Here is an 18,031-nt window from a genome sequence, read left to right on the forward strand (position 1 = left end):
TCTATGGGGTCGTCTATGGGGCAGATATGGGGTCTATGGGGTCTATAGGGTCGTCTATGGGGTCTATGGGGTCTATGGGGCAGCTATGGGGTCTATGGAGTCTATGGGACACCTATGGGGTCTATGGGGTCGTCTATGGGGTCTATGGGACACCTATGGGGGCTATGGGACATCTATGGGGTCTATGGGGCATCTATGGGGTCTATGGGGCAGCTATGGGGTCTATGGGGTAGCTATGGGGTCTAAGGGGCAGCTAAGGGGTCTATGGGGTCGTCTATGGGGCAGATATGGGGTCTATGGGGTCTATGGGGTCTATGGGGTCTATGGGGCAGCTATGGGGTCTATCGGGTCTATGGTGTCATCTAGGGGGTTTATGGAGCAGCTATGGGGTCTATGGGGCAGCTATGGGGTCTATGGGGTCGTCTATGGGGTCTATGGGGAACCTATGGGGTCTATGGGGTTGTCTATGGGGTCGTCTATGGGGCAGCTATGGGGTCTATGGGGACCTATGGGGTCTATGGGGTCGTCTATGGGGTCTATGGGGAACCTATGGGGCAGCTATGGGGTCTATGGGGCAGCTATGGGGTCTATGGGGTCGTCTATGGGGTCTATGGGGTCGTCTATGGGCTCTATGGGGTCTATGGGGTCGTATATGGGGTCTATGGGGTAGCTATGGGGTCTATGGGGTCTATGGGGTCGTCTATGGGGTCTATGGGATCGTCTATGGGGTCTATGGGGCAGCTATGGGGTCTATGGGGCAGCTATGGGGTCTATGGGGCAGCTATGGGGTAGCTATGGGGTCTATGGGGTCGTCTATGGGGTCTATGGGGCACCTATGGGGTCTATGGGGAACCTATGGGGCAGCTATGGGGTCTATGGGGCAGCTATGGGGTCTATGGGGTCGTCTATGGGGTCTATGGGGGGTCTATGGCGTCGTCTATGGGGTCGTCTATGGGGTTGTCTATGGGGTAGCTATGGGGTCTATGGGGCAGCTATGGGGTCTATGGGGCAGCTATGGGGTCTATGGGGTCTATGGGGCACCTATGGGGTCTATGGGGCACATATAGGGCACCTATGGGTGCTTTGGGGTCGTCTATGGGGTCGTCTATGGGGTCTATGGGGTCTATGGGGGCACCTATGGGGTCTATGGGGCACTTATGGGGTCTATGGGGCAGCTATGGGGTCTATGGGGTACCTATGGGGTCTATGGGGCAGCTATGGGGTCTATGGGGCAGCTATGGGGTCTATGGGGTCGTCTATGGGGCCCTAATAGCCCTAAGATCCTAATAGGATCTTACTAGTGCCCCATATAGGACCAGTACAGTCCCTATAAGGGCAGACCCACATCTGACCCTATATCCACCCCATAGGAAACACCTGCATTGAGTCACAATGGGGAAGCTAATTAACGAGAGCTCGTTAAGCTTAATTAAGCTCCGTCCTATTGTTCTATGGGACGGGGCCCTATAGGGTTAAGCTTAATTAAGCTTAATTAAGCTTCATCCTATTGTTATATGGGATGGGGTTTATAGGGGATTTATGGGGTTAATTAGGGTGGGGTGGGTAATTAATATGGGGGGGGTTAATTAAGATAATGAGGGTTAATTGACGCTCGGGAAGTGGTTAATGGGGTGGGAGGAAACGAGGGTTAATTGGGGTTAATGATGTTTATAGGGCCGGGTTCATTGACGTCATTATGGGGTTTGGGAGGAAACAGGGGGAGGGATTTGGGGTGAAATAGGGGGGATTTGGGACTTATATGGCCCCTATAACCCCATAGAACCCCATATAATCCCATATAACCCCATAGATCCCCTATATCCCCCATATAACCCCATATAACCCCATATATCCCCTATATCCCCCATATAACCCCATATACCCCCTATATCCCCCCATATACCCCATATAACCCCATATAACCCCATATAATCCCATATACCCCCATATAACCCCATAAATCCCCTATATCCCCCATAAATCCCCTATATCTCCCCATATAACCCCATAAATCCCCTATATCCCCCCATATAGCCCCATATAACCCCCTGTATCCCCATATTACCCACTATATCCCCCATATAACCCCATATAACCCCATAAATCCCCTATATCCCCCCATATAACCCCATAGATCCCATATAACCCCATAGAACCCCATAGAACCCCATAGAACCCCATAGAACCCCATAGAACCCCATAGAACCCCATATACCCCCCATATATCCCCCATATAACCCCCTATAACCCCATATATCCCCTATATCCCCCATATAACCCCATATATCCTCCATACATCCCCATATACCCCCCTATATCCCCCGTATAACCCCATAAATCCCCCATATAACCCCATATATCCCCCAGTAACCCCCTATATCCCCCTTGTATCCCCCCTATAACCCCATATATGGGATTCGGGGTCGAATTAATAGGATTTGGGTCATTTCCCCCCCAATAACCCCATATACTCCTCCTATATCCCCCATATAACCCCATATAACCCCATATACCCCCATATAACCCCATATATCCCCCATATCCCCCCCTATAACCCCATATATCCCCTATATCCCCCCATATCCCCCCCTATATCCCCCATATACCCCCATATAACCCCCATATAACCCCATATAACCCCATTTAACCCCATATAATCCCATATAACCCCATATAACCCCATATAACCCCATAAATCTTTTATATCCCCCCATATAACCCCATATAAGCCCATATAACCCCATATAACCCCATAAATCCCCTATATCCCCCCATATAACCCCATATACCCCCATATACCCCCATATAACCCCATATAACCCCATATAACCCCATATAACCCCATATAACCCCATATATTCCCTATATCCCCCCATATAACCCCATATAACCCCATATATCCCCATATAACCCCATATCCCCCCATATAACCCCATATCCCCCCATATCCCCCCATATAACCCCATATAACCCCATATAACCCCATAGAACCCCATATATCCCCTATATCCCCTCATATAACCCCATAAATCCCCTATATCCCCCCCTATAACCCCATATAACCCCATAAATCCCCCATATAACCCCATATAACCCCATATAACCCCATATATCCCCTGTATCCCCCCATATAACCCCATATAACCCCATAAATCCCCTACATACCCCGATATAACCCCATAAATCCCCTATATCCACCCCATATCCCCCCATATCCCCCCATATAACCCCATATAACCCCATATATCCCCCCATATAACCCCATATAACCCCATATAACCCCATATAACCCCATATATCCCCTATATCCCCCCATATAACCCCATATAACCCCATATAACCCCATATAACCCCATATATCCCCCCATATAACCCCATATAACCCCATATAACCCCATATAACCCCATATATCCCCTATATCCCCCCATATAACCCCATATAACCCCATATAACCCCATAAATCCCCTATATCCCCCCCTATAACCCCATATAACCCCATATAACCCCATATAACCCCATATAACCCCATATAACCCCATAAATCCCCTATATCTCCCATATAACCCCATATAACCCCATATAACCCCATATAACCCCATAAATCCCCTATATTCCCCCATATAACCCCATAAATCCCCTATATCCCCCCATATAACCCCATATAACCCATATATCCCCTATATCCCCCCATATAACCCCATATAACCCCTATATCCCCCCATATAACCCCGTATAACCCCATATAACCCCCCATGTAACCCCATATAACCCCATATCCCCCCCTATAACCCCATATGTCCCCTATATCCCCCCATATAACCGCATATAACCCCCTATATCCCCCCATATACCCCATATAACCCCATATAACCCCATATAACCCCCTATATCCCCCCATATACCCCCATATAACCCCATATACCCCCATATAACCCCATATCCCCCTATATCCCCCCCTATAACCCCCTATAACCCCATATAACCCCATATAACCCCATATAACCCCATAAATCCCCTATATCCCCCATATAACCCCATATAACACCATAGAACCCCATAGAACCCCATAGAACCCCACAGAACCCCATATACCCCCATATAACCCCATATAACCCCATATAACCCCATAAATCCCCTATATCCCCCATATAACCCCATATAACCCCATATAACCCCATAAATCCCCTATATCCCCCCCTATAACCCCATATAACCCCATATAACCCCATATAACCCCTTATAACCCCATAAATCCCCATATAACCCCATATAACCCCATATAACCCCATAAATCCCCTATATCCCCCATATAACCCCATATCAGCCCATAAATCCTCTATATCCCCCATATCCCCCCATACAACCCCATATAACCCCATATCCCCCCATATAACCCCATATAACCCCATAAATCCCCATATAACCCCATAAATCCCCTATATCCCCCCATATTACCCCATATCCCCCCATATAACCCCATAAATCCCCTATAACCCCATATAACCCCATATACCCCCATATAACCCCATATAACCCCATAACACCCCATATATCCCCCATATAACCCCATATAACCCCATATCCACAAGATATAACCCCATATCCCCCCATAAATCCCCTATATCCCCCCTATAACCCCCTATAACCCCATATAACCCCATATAACCCCATATTACCCCATAAATCCCCTATATCCCCCCATATAACCCCATATCCCCCCATATAACCCCATAGAACCCCATATAACCCCATATAACCCCATAAATCCCCTATATCCCCCATATAACCCCATATAACCCCATATCCCCCCATATAACCCCATATCCCCCCCTATATCCCCATAAATCCCCCATATAACCCCATATCCCCCCATATAACCCCATATAACCCCATATAACCCCATAAATCCCCTATATCCCCCCATATAACCCCATAGATCCCCTACATCCCCCATATAACCCCATATAACCCCATATCCCCCCATATCCCCCCATATAACCCCATATAACCCCATATAACCCCATATAACCCCATATAACCCCATATAACCCCATATATCCCCATATCCCCCCATATCCCCCCATATACCCCCATATAACCCCATATAACCCCATAAATCCCCTATATCCCCCCATATAACCCATATAACCCCATAAATCCCCTATATCCCCCCATATAACCCATATAACCCCCCATATAACCCCATATAACCCCATAGATCCCCTATATCCCCCATATAACCCCATAAATCCCCTATATCCCCCATATAACCCCATATAACCCCATAAATCCCCCATATAACCCCATATAACCCCATACAACCCCATATAACCCCATATATCCCCTATATCCCCCCATATAACCCCATATCCACCCATATAACCCCATATAACCCCATAAATCCCCTATATCCCCCCCTATAACCCCATATAACCCCATATAACCCCATATACACCCATATATCCCCTATATCCCCCCATATAACCCCATATAACCCCATATCCCCCCATATAACCCCATATAACCCCATATAACCCCATATCCCCCCATATAACCCCATAAATCCCCTATATCCCCCCATACAACCCCATATAACCCCATATTCCCCCATATTCCCCCATATTCCCCCATATACCCCCATATAACCCCATATAACCCCATAAACCCCCTATATCCCCCCATATAACCCCATATCCCCCCATATAACCCCATATCCCCCCATATAACCCCATATATCCCCTATATCACCCCATATCCCCCCATATAACCCCATAGATCCCCTATATCCCCCCATAGAATCCCATATAACCCCTATATCCCCCCATATCCCCCCATATAACCCCATATAACCCCATAAATCCCCTATATCCCCCCATATAACCCCATATAACCCCATACAACCCCATATAACCCCATATATCCCCATATATCCCCTATATAACCCCATAAATCCCCTATATCCCCCCTATAACCCCATAGAACCCCATATAACCTCCATATAACCCCATATAACCCCATATCCCTCCCTATATCCCCCATATACCCCCATATAACCCCATAAATCCCCTATATCCCCCCATATAACCCCATAAATCCCCTATATCCCCCCATATAACCCCATAAATCCCCTATATCCACCCATATAACCCCATATAACCCCATATAACCCCATAAATCCCCCCATATAACCCCATATCCCCCCATATAACCCCATAGAACCCCATATCCCCCCATATAACCCCATATCCCCCCATATAACCCCATATACCCCCATATAACCCCATATAACCCCATATCCCCCCATATAACCCCATATCACCCCTCTATCCCCCCTATATCCCCCATATAACGCCATAAATCCCCTATATCCCCCCATATAACCCCATATAACCCCATATAACCCCATATATCCCCCATATCCCCCCATATCCCCCCCTATAACCCCATAAATCCCCTATATCCCCCATATAACCCCATATAACCCCATATAACCCCATATAACCCCATAAATCCCCATATAACCCCATAAATCCCCTATATCCCCCATATAACCCCATATAACCCCATAAATCCCCCATATAACCCCATAGATCCCCTATATCCCCCCATATAACCCCATATAACCCCATACATCCCCTATATCCCCCCATATAACCCCATATAACCCCATATAACCCCATAGATCCCCTATATCCCCATATAACCCCATATAACCCCATATAATCCCATATAATCCCATATCCCCCCATATCCCCCCATATCCCCCCATATAACCCCATATAACCCCATATAACCCCATATAACCCCATATAACACCATATACCCCCATATACCCCCATATAACCCCATAAATCCCCCATATAACCCCATATAACCCCATATCCCCCCATATAACCCCATATCCCCCCATATAACCCCATATAACCCCATATATCCCCATATAACCCCATAAATCCCCTATATCCCCCCATATACCCCCTATAACCCCATATAACCCCATAGATCCCCTATATCCCCTATAGGTTGGACACCGCTGTGGGTCCCCTCATCTTCTCCCCCCAGTTCCTACAGCTCTCTATGGGGCTGAGCAGTGGGAACATCTATGGGGTCGGGGAACACGTCCATAAAAGGTTCCGACACGACCTTAATTGGAGGACATGGCCCATGCTCAGCCGCGACACGGCGCCCTCTGGGGTAAGAAACCCCATTTTGGGTCAAATTCTTGCGATTTTGGGTCATTTTGGGTCATTTTGGGGCTATTTAGGGTCTTTTTTGGGGTTATTTATGGGGTGGGGGAACACGGCCATATAAGGTTCCGACACGACCTCAATTGGAGGACATGGCCCATGCTGAGCCGCGACACGGCACCCTCTGGGGTAAGAAACCCCATTTTGGGGCAAATTCTTGCGATTTTGGGTCATTTTGGGTCATTTTGGGGCTATTTAGGGTCTTTTTGGGGTCATTTTGGGGTTATTTATGGGGTTATTTATGGGGTGGGGGACGTGTCCATATAAGACCTTAATTGGAGGACACAGTGCCCTCTGGTTTAAGAAACCCCATTTTGGGTCAAATTCTTGCGATTTTGGGTCATTTTGGGTCATTTTGGGTCAATTTAGGGTCATTTTGGGGCTATTTAGGGTCTTTTTTGGGGTCATTTATGGTGTGGGGGAACACGTCCATAAAAGGTTCCGACACGACCTTAATTGGAGGACATGGCCCATGCTCAGCAGGGACACGGCGCCCTCTGGGGTAAGAAACCCCATTTCGGGTCAAATTCTTGCAATTTTGGGTCATTTTGGGTCAATTTAGGGTCTTTTTGGGGTTATTTATGGGGTTATTTATGGGGTGGGGGAACACGTCCATAAAAGGTTCCGACACGACCTTAATTGGAGGACATGGCCCATGCTCAGCCGCGACACGGCGCCCTCTGGGGTAAGGAACCCCATTTTGGGTCAAATTCTTGCGATTTTGGGTCATTTTGGGTCAATTTAGGGCCTTTTTGGGGTTATTTATGGGGTGGGGGAACACGGCCATATAAGACCTCAATTGGAGGACATGGCCGTTACACAGCACCCTCTGGGGTAAGAAACCCCATTTTGGGTCAAATTCTTGCGATTTTGGGTCATTTTGGGTCATTTTGGGGCCTTTTTGGGGCTATTTAGGGTCTTTTTTGGGGTCATTTATGGGGTGGGGGATCGTGTCCATATAAGGTTCCGACACGACCTCAATTGGAGGACACAGCGCCCTCTGGGGTAAGAAACCCCATTTTGGGTCGAATTCTTGCGATTTTGGGTCATTTTGGGTCAATTTAGAGCCATTTTGGGGCTATTTAGGGTCTTTTTGGGGTTATTTATGGGGTTATTTATGGGGTGGGGGGAATGTGTCCCTATATAACCTCAATTGGAGGACATGGCCCATGCTCAGCCGCGACACAGCGCCCTCTGGGGTAAGAAACCCCATTTTGGGTCAAATTCTTGCGATTTTGGGTCATTTTGGGTCAATTTAGGGTCTTTTTGGGGTTATTTATGGGGTGGGGGAACACGTCCATAAAAGGTTCCGACACGACCTTAATTGGAGGACATGGCCCATGCTCAGCCGCGACACGGCGCCCTCTGGGGTAAGAAACCCCATTTTGGGTCAAATTCTTGCGATTTTGGGTCATTTTGGGTCAATTTAGAGCCTTTTTGGCGCTATTAGGGTCTTTTTGGGGTTATTTATGGGGTTATTTATGGGGTGGGGGAACACGGCCATATAACACCTCAATTGGAGGACATGGTCCTTAGTCAGCGCCCTCTGGGGTAAGAAACCCCATTTTGGGTCAAATTCTTGCGATTTTGGGTCATTTTGGGTCAATTTTGGGTCATTTTGGGGTTATTTATGGGGTTATTTATGGGGTGGGGGGAACGTGTCCATATAAGGTTCCGACACGACCTTAATTGGAGGACATGGCCCATGCTCAGCAGGGACACGGCGCCCTCTGGGGTAAGAAACCCCATTTTGGGTCAAATTCTTGCAATTTTGGGTCATTTTGGGTCATTTTGGGGCTATTTAGGGTCTTTTTGGGGTTATTTATGGGGTTATTTATGGGGTGGGAGAACACGGCCCTATAAGACCTCAATTGGAGGACATGGCCCTTACACAGCGACCTCTGGGGTAAGAAACCCCATTTTGGGTCAAATTCTTGCGATTTTGGGTCATTTTGGGTCATTTTGGGGCTATTTAGGGTCTTTTTTGGGGTTATTTATGGGGTGGAGGAACACGTGCATATAAGACCTCAATTGGAGGACATGGCCCTTACACAGCGCCCTCTGGGGTAAGAAACCCATTTTGGGTCAAATTCTTGCGATTTTGGGTCATTTTGGGTCATTTTGGGGCTATTTAGGGTCTTTTTGGGGTTATTTATGGGGTTATTTATGGGGTGGAGGGAACACGGCCCTATAAGACCTTAATTGGAGGACATGGCCCATGCTCAGCCGCAACACGGAGCCCTCTGGGGTAAGAAACCCCATTTTGGGTCAAATTCTTGCGATTTTGGGTCATTTTGGGTCAATTTTGGGCCTTTTTGGGTCAATTTAGGGCCTTTTTGGGGCTATTTAGGGTCTTTTTGGGGTCTTTTTTGGGTCTATTTATGGCCTTTTAGGGTCTATATCTTGTGTTTTTGGGGCTATTTCTTCCAGTTTTGCGTCATTTTTGGGCCATTTCTTGCCATTTTTGGGTCATTTTCTTGCCATTTTGGGGCCATTTTGGGTCACTTTATTGTGTTTTTAGGGTCTATTTATGGCCATTTTGGGTCAATTTCTTGCCATTTTGGGGTCTTTTTGGGTTATTTTCTTGCCTTTTTGGGGTTATTTATGGACTTTTTGGGTCACTTTCTTACCATTTTGGGTCAATTTCTTGCCATTTTGGGGCCTTTTTGGGTCAATTTCTTGCCTTTTTGGGGCTATTTCTTGCCATTTTTGGGTCAATTTCTTCCCTTTTTGGGTCAATTTCTTGCCTTTTTGGGTCACTTCCTCCATATTTAGGGCCCTTTCTTGCCATTTTTGGGTCAATTTCTTCCCTTTTTGGGTCAATTTATGGCCATTTTGGGTCAGTTTCTGGCCTTTTGGGGTCACTTCCTCCATATTTAGGGCCATTTCTTGCCATTTTTGGGACCATTTCTTGCCTTTTTGGGTCAATTTCTTGCCTTTTTGGGTCACTTCCTCCATATTTAGGGCCATTTCTTGCCATTTTTGGGTCTATTTCTTCCCTTTTTGGGTCTATTTCTTGCCATTTTTGGGGCTATTTCTTCCATTTTTGGGGCTATTTCTTCCCTCTAACAAAATCAATAACCCTTTTTAACCAAAATCCCTCTTTTTCACCCCAAGAACGTCGAGAATCTCTATGGAGTCCAGACCTTCTTCCTGTGCTTGGAGGACACGTCGGGGGCGTCGCTGGGGGTCTTCCTCCTCAACAGCAACCCCATGGGTGAGACCCCCCCTCAAAATACCTTATTTTGGGGCCATTTTGCCTAAAATCCTGCATTTTTGGGGCCCTTTGGTTTCATATACCTCCATTTTGGGGCCCTTTAACCTAAAATTGCTCATTTGTTTGTCAAAAAACTCTCAAAATCTGCCATTTTAGGGCCCTAAAAATCCACCTTTTTGGGGCACTTTGCCCTCAAAATCCCTCGTTTTGGGGCCTTTTGACCTAAAATTGCTCATTTTTGGGGCCATTTTGCCTAAAATCCTTCATTTTTGGGGCCCTTTGGTTTCATATCCCTCCATTTTGGGGCCCTTTACCCTAAAATTGCTCATTTTTAGGGCCCTATACTCTCAAAATCCGCCATTTTAGGGCCCTAAAAATCCACCATTTTGGTACCTTTTACCCTCAAAATCCCTCATTTTTGGGGCATTTTGACCTAAAATCCCTCAAATTTGGGGCCCTTTGGCCTCAAAATCCGCCATTTTTGGGGCCATTTACCCTCAAAATCCGCCATTTTGGGGCCATTTACCCTCAAAATCCGCCATTTTGGGGCCATTTACCTTCAAAATCCGCCATTTTAGGGCCCTTTGGCCTCAAAATCCTTCATTTTCGGCACCCTTTACCCTAAAATTTCTCCTTTTTGGGGCCATTTTGCCTAAAATCCTTCATTTTTGGGGCCCTTTGGCTTCATATCCCTCCATTTTGGGGCCCTTTACCCTCAAATTGCTCATTTTTAGGGCCCTATACTCTCAAAATCCGCCATTTTAAGGCCCTAAAAATCCACCTTTTTGGAATCTTTTACCCTCAAAATCCCTCATTTTTAGGGCCCTATACCCTAAAATCCCTCATTTTGGGGCCATTTTGCCTAAAATCCTGCATTTTTGGGGCCCTTTGGTTTCATATCCCTCCATTTTGGGGCCCTTTACCCTCAAATTGCTCATTTTTAGGGCCATATACTCTCAAAATCCGCCATTTTGGGGCCCTAAAAATCCACCTTTTTGGAGCCTTTTACCCTCAAAATCCCTCATTTTTGGCACCCTTTACCCTCAAATTGCTCCATTTTGGGGCCATTTTGCCTAAAATCCTGCATTTTTGGGGCCCTTTGGCTTCATATCCCTCCATTTTGGGGCCCTTTACCCTCAAATTGCTCATTTTTAGGGCCCGATACTCTCAAAATCCGCCATTTTAGGGCCCTAAAAATCCACCTTTTTGGAGCCTTTTACCCTCAAAATCCCTCATTTTTGGGTCCTTTTGACCTAAAATCCTCCATTTTTGGGGCCATTTTGCCTAAAATCCTGCATTTTTGGGGCCCTTTGGCTTCATATCCCTCCATTTTGGGGCCTTTACCCTCAAATTGCTCATTTTTAGGGCCCTATACTCTCAAAATCCACCATTTTGGGGCCCTAAAAATCCACCTTTTTGGAACCTTTTACCCTCAAAATCCCTCATTTTTGGGGCCTTTTGACCTAAAATTGCTCATTTTTGGGGCCCTTTGGCCTCAAATTCTTTCATTTTTGGGGCCTTTACCCTCAAAATCCGCCATTTTAGAGCCCTATACTCTCAAAATCCGCCATTTTAAGGCCCTAAAAATCCACCTTTTTGGAGCCTTTTATCCTCAAAATCCGCCATTTTAGGCCTTTTTGACCTAAAATCCCTCAATTTTGGGGCCCTTTATGGGGTTTTAGGCTTTTCCTTATGGGGTTTTGGGGCTGGATTGGGGTTTTATGGGGTTTTAAGCTTTTCCTTATGGGGTTTTGGGGCTGGATTGGAGCTTTATGGGGTTTTAAGCTTTTCCTTATGGGGTTTTGGGGCTGGATTGGGGTTTTATGGGGTTTTAAGCTTTTCCTTATGGGGTTTTGGGGCTGAATTGGGGTTTTATGGGATTTTAAGCTTTTCCTTATGGGGTTTTGGGGCTGGATTGGAGCTTTATGGGGTTTTAAGCTTTTCCTTATGGGGTTTTGGGGCTGGATTGGGGTTTTATGGGGTTTTGGGCTTTTCCTTATGGGGTTTTGGGGCTGGATTGGAGCTTTATGGGGTTTTAAGCTTTTCCTTATGGGGTTTTGGGGCTGGATTGGGGTTTTATGGGGTTTTAAGCTTTTCCTTATGGGGTTTTGGGGCTGGATTGGGGTTTTATGGGGTTTTAAGCTTTTCCTTATGGGGTTTTGGGGCTGAATTGAAGCTTTATGGGGTTTTAAGCTTTTCCTTATGGGGTTTTGGGGCTGGATTGGGGTTTTATGGGGTTTTGGGGCTGGATTGGGGTTTTATGGGGTTTTAGGCTTTTCCTTATGGGGTTTTGGGGCTGGATTGGAGCTTTATGGGGTTTTGGGGCTGGATTGGGGTTTTATGGGGTTTTAAGCTTTTCCTTATGGGGTTTTGGGGCTGGATTGGAGCTTTATGGGGTTTTGGGGCTGAATTGGGGTTTTATGGGGTTTTAAGCTTTTCCTTATGGGGTTTTGGGGCTGGATTGGAGCTTTATGGGGTTTTGGGGCTGAATTGGGGTTTTATGGGGTTTTAAGCTTTTCCTTATGGGGTTTTGGGGCTGGATTGGGGTTTTATGGGGTTTTAAGCTTTTCCTTATGGGGTTTTGGGGCTGGATTGGAGCTTTATGGGATTTTAAGCTTTTCCTTATGGGGTTTTGGGGCTGGATTGGGGTTTTATGGGGTTTTAAGCTTTTCCTTATGGGGTTTTGGGGCTGGATTGGGGTTTTATGGGGTTTTAAGCTTTTCCTTATGGGGTTTTGGGGCTGGATTGGGGTTTTATGGGGTTTTAAGCTTTTCCTTATGGGGTTTTGGGGCTGGATTGGAGCTTTATGGGGTTTTGGGGCTGGATTGGGGTTTTTGGGGTTTTAAGCTTTTCCTTATGGGGTTTTGGGGCTGGATTGGAGCTTTATGGGGTTTTAAGCTTTTCCTTATGGGGTTTTGGGGCTGGATTGGAGCTTTATGGGGTTTTGGGGCTGGATTGGGGTTTTATGGGGTTTTAAGCTTTTCCTTATGGGGTTTTTGGGCTGGACTGGGGTTTTATGGGATTTTGGGCTTTTCCTTATGGGGTTTTGGGGCTGGATTGGTGTTTTATGGGGTTTTAAGCTTTTCCTTATGGGGTTTTTGGGGTTTTAAGCTTTTCCTTATGGGGTTTTGGGGCTGGATTGGAGCTTTATGGGGTTTTGGGGCTGGATTGGGGCTTTATGGGGTTTTAAGCTTTTCCTTATGGGGTTTTGGGGCTGGATTGGAGCTTTATGGGGTTTTAAGCTTTTCCTTATGGGGTTTTGGGGCTGGATTGGAGCTTTATGGGGTTTTGGGGCTGGATTGGGGTTTTATGGGGTTTTAGGCTTTTCCTTATGGGGTTTTGGGGCTGGATTGGGGTTTTATGGGGTTTTAAGCATTTCCTTATGGGGTTTTGGGGCTGGATTGGGGTTTTATGGGGTTTTAAGCTTTTCCTTATGGGGTTTTGGGGCTGAATTGGGGTTTTATGGGGTTTTAAGCTTTTCCTTATGGGGTTTTGGGGCTGGATTGGAGCTTTATGGGGTTTTGGGGCTGGATTGGGGTTTTATGGGGTTTTAAGCTTTTCCTTATGAGGTTTTGGGGCTGGATTGGGGTTTTATGGGGTTTTAAGCTTTTCCTTATGGGGTTTTGGGGCTGGATTGGGGTTTTATGGGGTTTTGGGGCTGGATTGGAGCTTTATGGGGTTTTAAGCTTTTCCTTGTGGGGTTTTGGGGCTGGATTGGGGTTTTATGGGGTTTTAAGCTTTTCCTTATGGGGTTTTGGGGCTGGATTGGGGTTTTATGGGGTTTTGGGGCTGGATTGGGGTTTTATGGGGTTTTAAGCTTTTCCTTATGGGGTTTTGGGGCTGAATCGGGGTTTTATGGGGTTTTAAGCTTTTCCTTATGGGATTTTGGGGCTGGATTGGGGTTTTTTGGGGTTTTAAGCTTTTCCTTATGGGGTTTTTGGGGCTGAATTGGGGCTTTATGGGGTTTTTGGGGCTGGATTGGGGTTTTATGGGGTTTTTGGGGCTGGATTGGAGCTTTATGGGGTTTTAAGCTTTTCCTTATGGGGTTTTGGGGCTGGATTGGGGTTTTATGGGGTTTTGGGGCTGGATTGGGGTTTTATGGGGTTTTAGGCTTTTCCTTATGGGGTTTTGGGGCTGGATTGGAGCTTTATGGGGTTTTAAGCTTTTCCTTATGGGGTTTTGGGGCTGGATTGGGGTTTTTTGGGGTTTTAAGCTTTTCCTTATGGGGTTTTGGGGCTGAATTGGGGTTTTATGGGGTTTTTAGCTTTTCCTTATGGGGTTTTGGGGCTGGATTGGAGTTTTATGGGGTTTTGGGGCTGGATTGGGGTTTTATGGGGTTTTAAGCTTTTCCTTATGGGGTTTTGGGGCTGGATTGGAGCTTTATGGGGTTTTGGGGCTGAATTGGGGTTTTATGGGGTTTTTAGCTTTTCCTTATGGGGTTTTGGGGCTGGATTGGGGTTTTATGGGGTTTTGGGGCTGGATTGGGGTTTTATGGGGTTTTAAGCTTTTCCTTATGGGGTTTTGGGGCTGGATTGGGGTTTTATGGGGTTTTAAGCTTTTCCTTATGGGGTTTTGGGGCTGGATTGGGGTTTTATGGGGTTTTAAGCTTTTCCTTATGGGATTTTTGGGTCTGTATTGGATCTTTATGGGATTTTATGGTTCTATTTTCCCCTATAGAATTCATCGTTCAACCCACCCCGGCCGTGACCTATAGAACTATAGGGGGGATCCTGGATTTCTATGTGTTAATGGGGGACAGCCCCGAGCAGGTGGTGCAGGAGTATGTCAAGGTGGGGCACCCTATAGATCACCCTATAGATCCTATAGATCCTATAGACCCTGTAGATCCTATATGGGGCACCCTATAGATCCTATAGATCCTATAGATCCTATGTGGGGCACCCTATAGATCCTATAGATCCCATAGATCCTATATGGGGCACCCTATAGATCCTATATATCCTATAGATCCTATAGATCCTATATGGGGCACCCTATATGTCCTATAGATACTATAGATCCTATAGATCCTATATGGGGCACCCTATAGATCCTATATGGGGCACCCTATAGATCCTATAGATCCTATAGATCATATAGATCCTATATGGGGCACCCTACAGATCCTATATATCCTATGTATCCTATAGATCCTATAGATCCTATACGGGGCACCCTATAGATCCTATAGATCCTATAGATCCTACAGATCCTATATGGGGCACCCTATAGATCCTATAGATCCTATATGGGGCACCCTATAGATCCTATAGATCCTATAGATCCTATAGATCCTATATGGGGTGCCCCATAACCCCATTGAGACCCCATAACCCCATTGGGACCCCCTATAACACCCCAAACCCCATTGATTTCCCCTATAACCCCATTGATTCACCCCATAACCCCATTGGGACCCCCTATATCACCCCATAACCCCATTGAATCACCCCATAACCCCATTAGGACACCCCATAACCCCCCATAACCCCATTGATTCACCCCATAACCCCATTGATTCCCCCTATAACACCCCAAACCCCATTGATTCACCCCATAACCCCATTGATTCACCCCATAACCCCATTGAATCACCCCATAACCCCATTGGGACCCCCTATATCACCCCATAACCCCATTGATTCACCCCATAACCCCATTGATTCCCCCTATAACACCCCAAACCCCATTGATTCACCCCATAACCCCATTGATTCCCCCCATAACCCATTGATTCCCCCCATAACCCCATTGATTTCCCCTATAACCCCCCAAACCCCATTGATTCCCCCTATAACACCCCAAACCCCATTGATTCACCCCATAACCCCATTGATTCACCCCATAACCCCATTGATTCCCCCTATAACCCCCCAAACCCCATTGATTCACCCCATAACCCCATTGATTCACCCCATAACCCCATTGATTCCCCCTATAACACCCCATAACCCCATTGATTAACCCCATAACCCCATTGATTCACCCCATAACCCCATTGATTCCCCCTATAACACCCCAAACCCCATTGATTCACCCCAAACCCCATTGATTCACCCCATAACCCCATTGAGTTGCCCCATAACCCCATTGGGATACCCCATAACCCCATTAGGACCCCGTATAACACCCCAAACCCCATTGATTCACCCCATAACCCCATTGATTCCCCCCATAACCCCATTGGGACCCCTTATAACACCTCAAACCCCATATAACACCCCATAACCCCATTGATTCCCCCTATAACACCCCAAACCCCATTGATTCCCCCCATAACCCCATTGATTAACCCCAAATCCCCATTGATTCCCCCTATAACCCCCCATAACCCCATTGTTTCCCCTCATAACCCCATTGGGACCCCTTATAACACCTCAAACCCCATATAACACCCCAAACCCCATTGATTCACCCCATAACCCCATTGATTTCCCCTATAACCCCCCAAACCCCATTGATTCACCCCATAACCCCATTGATTCCCCCTATAACACCCCATAACCCCATTGATTCACCCCAAACCCCATTGATTCACCCCATAACCCCATTGATTCCCCCCATAACCCCATTGATTCCCCCCATAACCCCATTGATTTCCCCTATAACCCCCCAAACCCCATTGATTCACCCCATAACCCACCCCATAACCTCTTTATGGGGTCCAATAACCCACCCTAACCTCACTATGGGGCTCACTATGGGGTCGAATAACCCACCCCATAACACCCCATAACCCCATCAGGACACCCCATAACCCCATTGATTCACCCCATAACCCCATTGATTCCCCCCATAACCCCATTGGGACCCCCTATAACACCCCATAACCCCATTGATTTCCCCTATAACACCCCATAACCCCACTGATTCACCCCATAACCCACCCCATAACCCCATTGTGTCCCCTTATACCCCATTGATTACCCCATAACCCCATTGATTCACCCCATAACCCCATTGATTCACCCCATAACCCCATTGGGACCCCCTATATCACCCCATAACCCCATTGATTCCCCCCATAACCCCATTGATTCCCCCTATAACCCCCCAAACCCCATTGATTCACCCCATAACCCCATTGATTCCCACTATAACCCCCCAAACCCCATTGATTCACCCCATAACCCCATTGGGACCCCATAACCCTATTGATTACCCCATAACCCCATTGATTCCCCCCATAACCCTATTGATTCACCCCATAACCCCATTGATTCCCCCTATAACACCCCAATCCCCATTGATTCACCCCAAACCCCATTGATTCACCCCATAACCCCATAGGGACCCCCTATAACACCTCAAACCCCATATAACACCCCATAACCCCATTAAGACCCCCTATAACACCCTAAACCCCATTGATTCACCCCAAACCCCATTGATTCACCCCATAACCCCATTGATTCCCCCTATAACCCCCCAAACCCCATTGATTCACCCCAAACCCCATTGATTCACCCCATAACCCACCCCATAACCTCCTTATGGGGTCGAATAACCCACCCCATAACACCCCATAACCCCATTGAATCACCCCATAATCCCATTAAGATGCCC

At 46.7% G+C, this 18,031-nt stretch overlaps 1 protein-coding gene across 1 annotated transcript in view; it reads left to right on the forward strand.

Moving 5' to 3' along the window:
- LOC107307407 (maltase-glucoamylase-like) overlaps positions 1-18,031 on the forward strand; it is a 122,424-nt gene that overhangs the window by 24,284 nt on the left and 80,109 nt on the right. Inside the window, exons 7-9 of the mRNA XM_085534532.1 lie at positions 7,024-7,195; positions 10,366-10,465; positions 15,143-15,255. Coding sequence (XP_085390658.1) covers positions 7,024-7,195; positions 10,366-10,465; positions 15,143-15,255 — 385 coding nt within the window. The remainder of the gene's footprint in view (positions 1-7,023; positions 7,196-10,365; positions 10,466-15,142; positions 15,256-18,031) is intronic.

The sequence above is a fragment of the Coturnix japonica genome, unplaced genomic scaffold (assembly GCF_054131305.1).
Source record: "Coturnix japonica strain WE unplaced genomic scaffold, WE-NBRP24 Scf084, whole genome shotgun sequence".
Taxonomy (NCBI): Eukaryota; Metazoa; Chordata; class Aves; order Galliformes; family Phasianidae; genus Coturnix; species Coturnix japonica.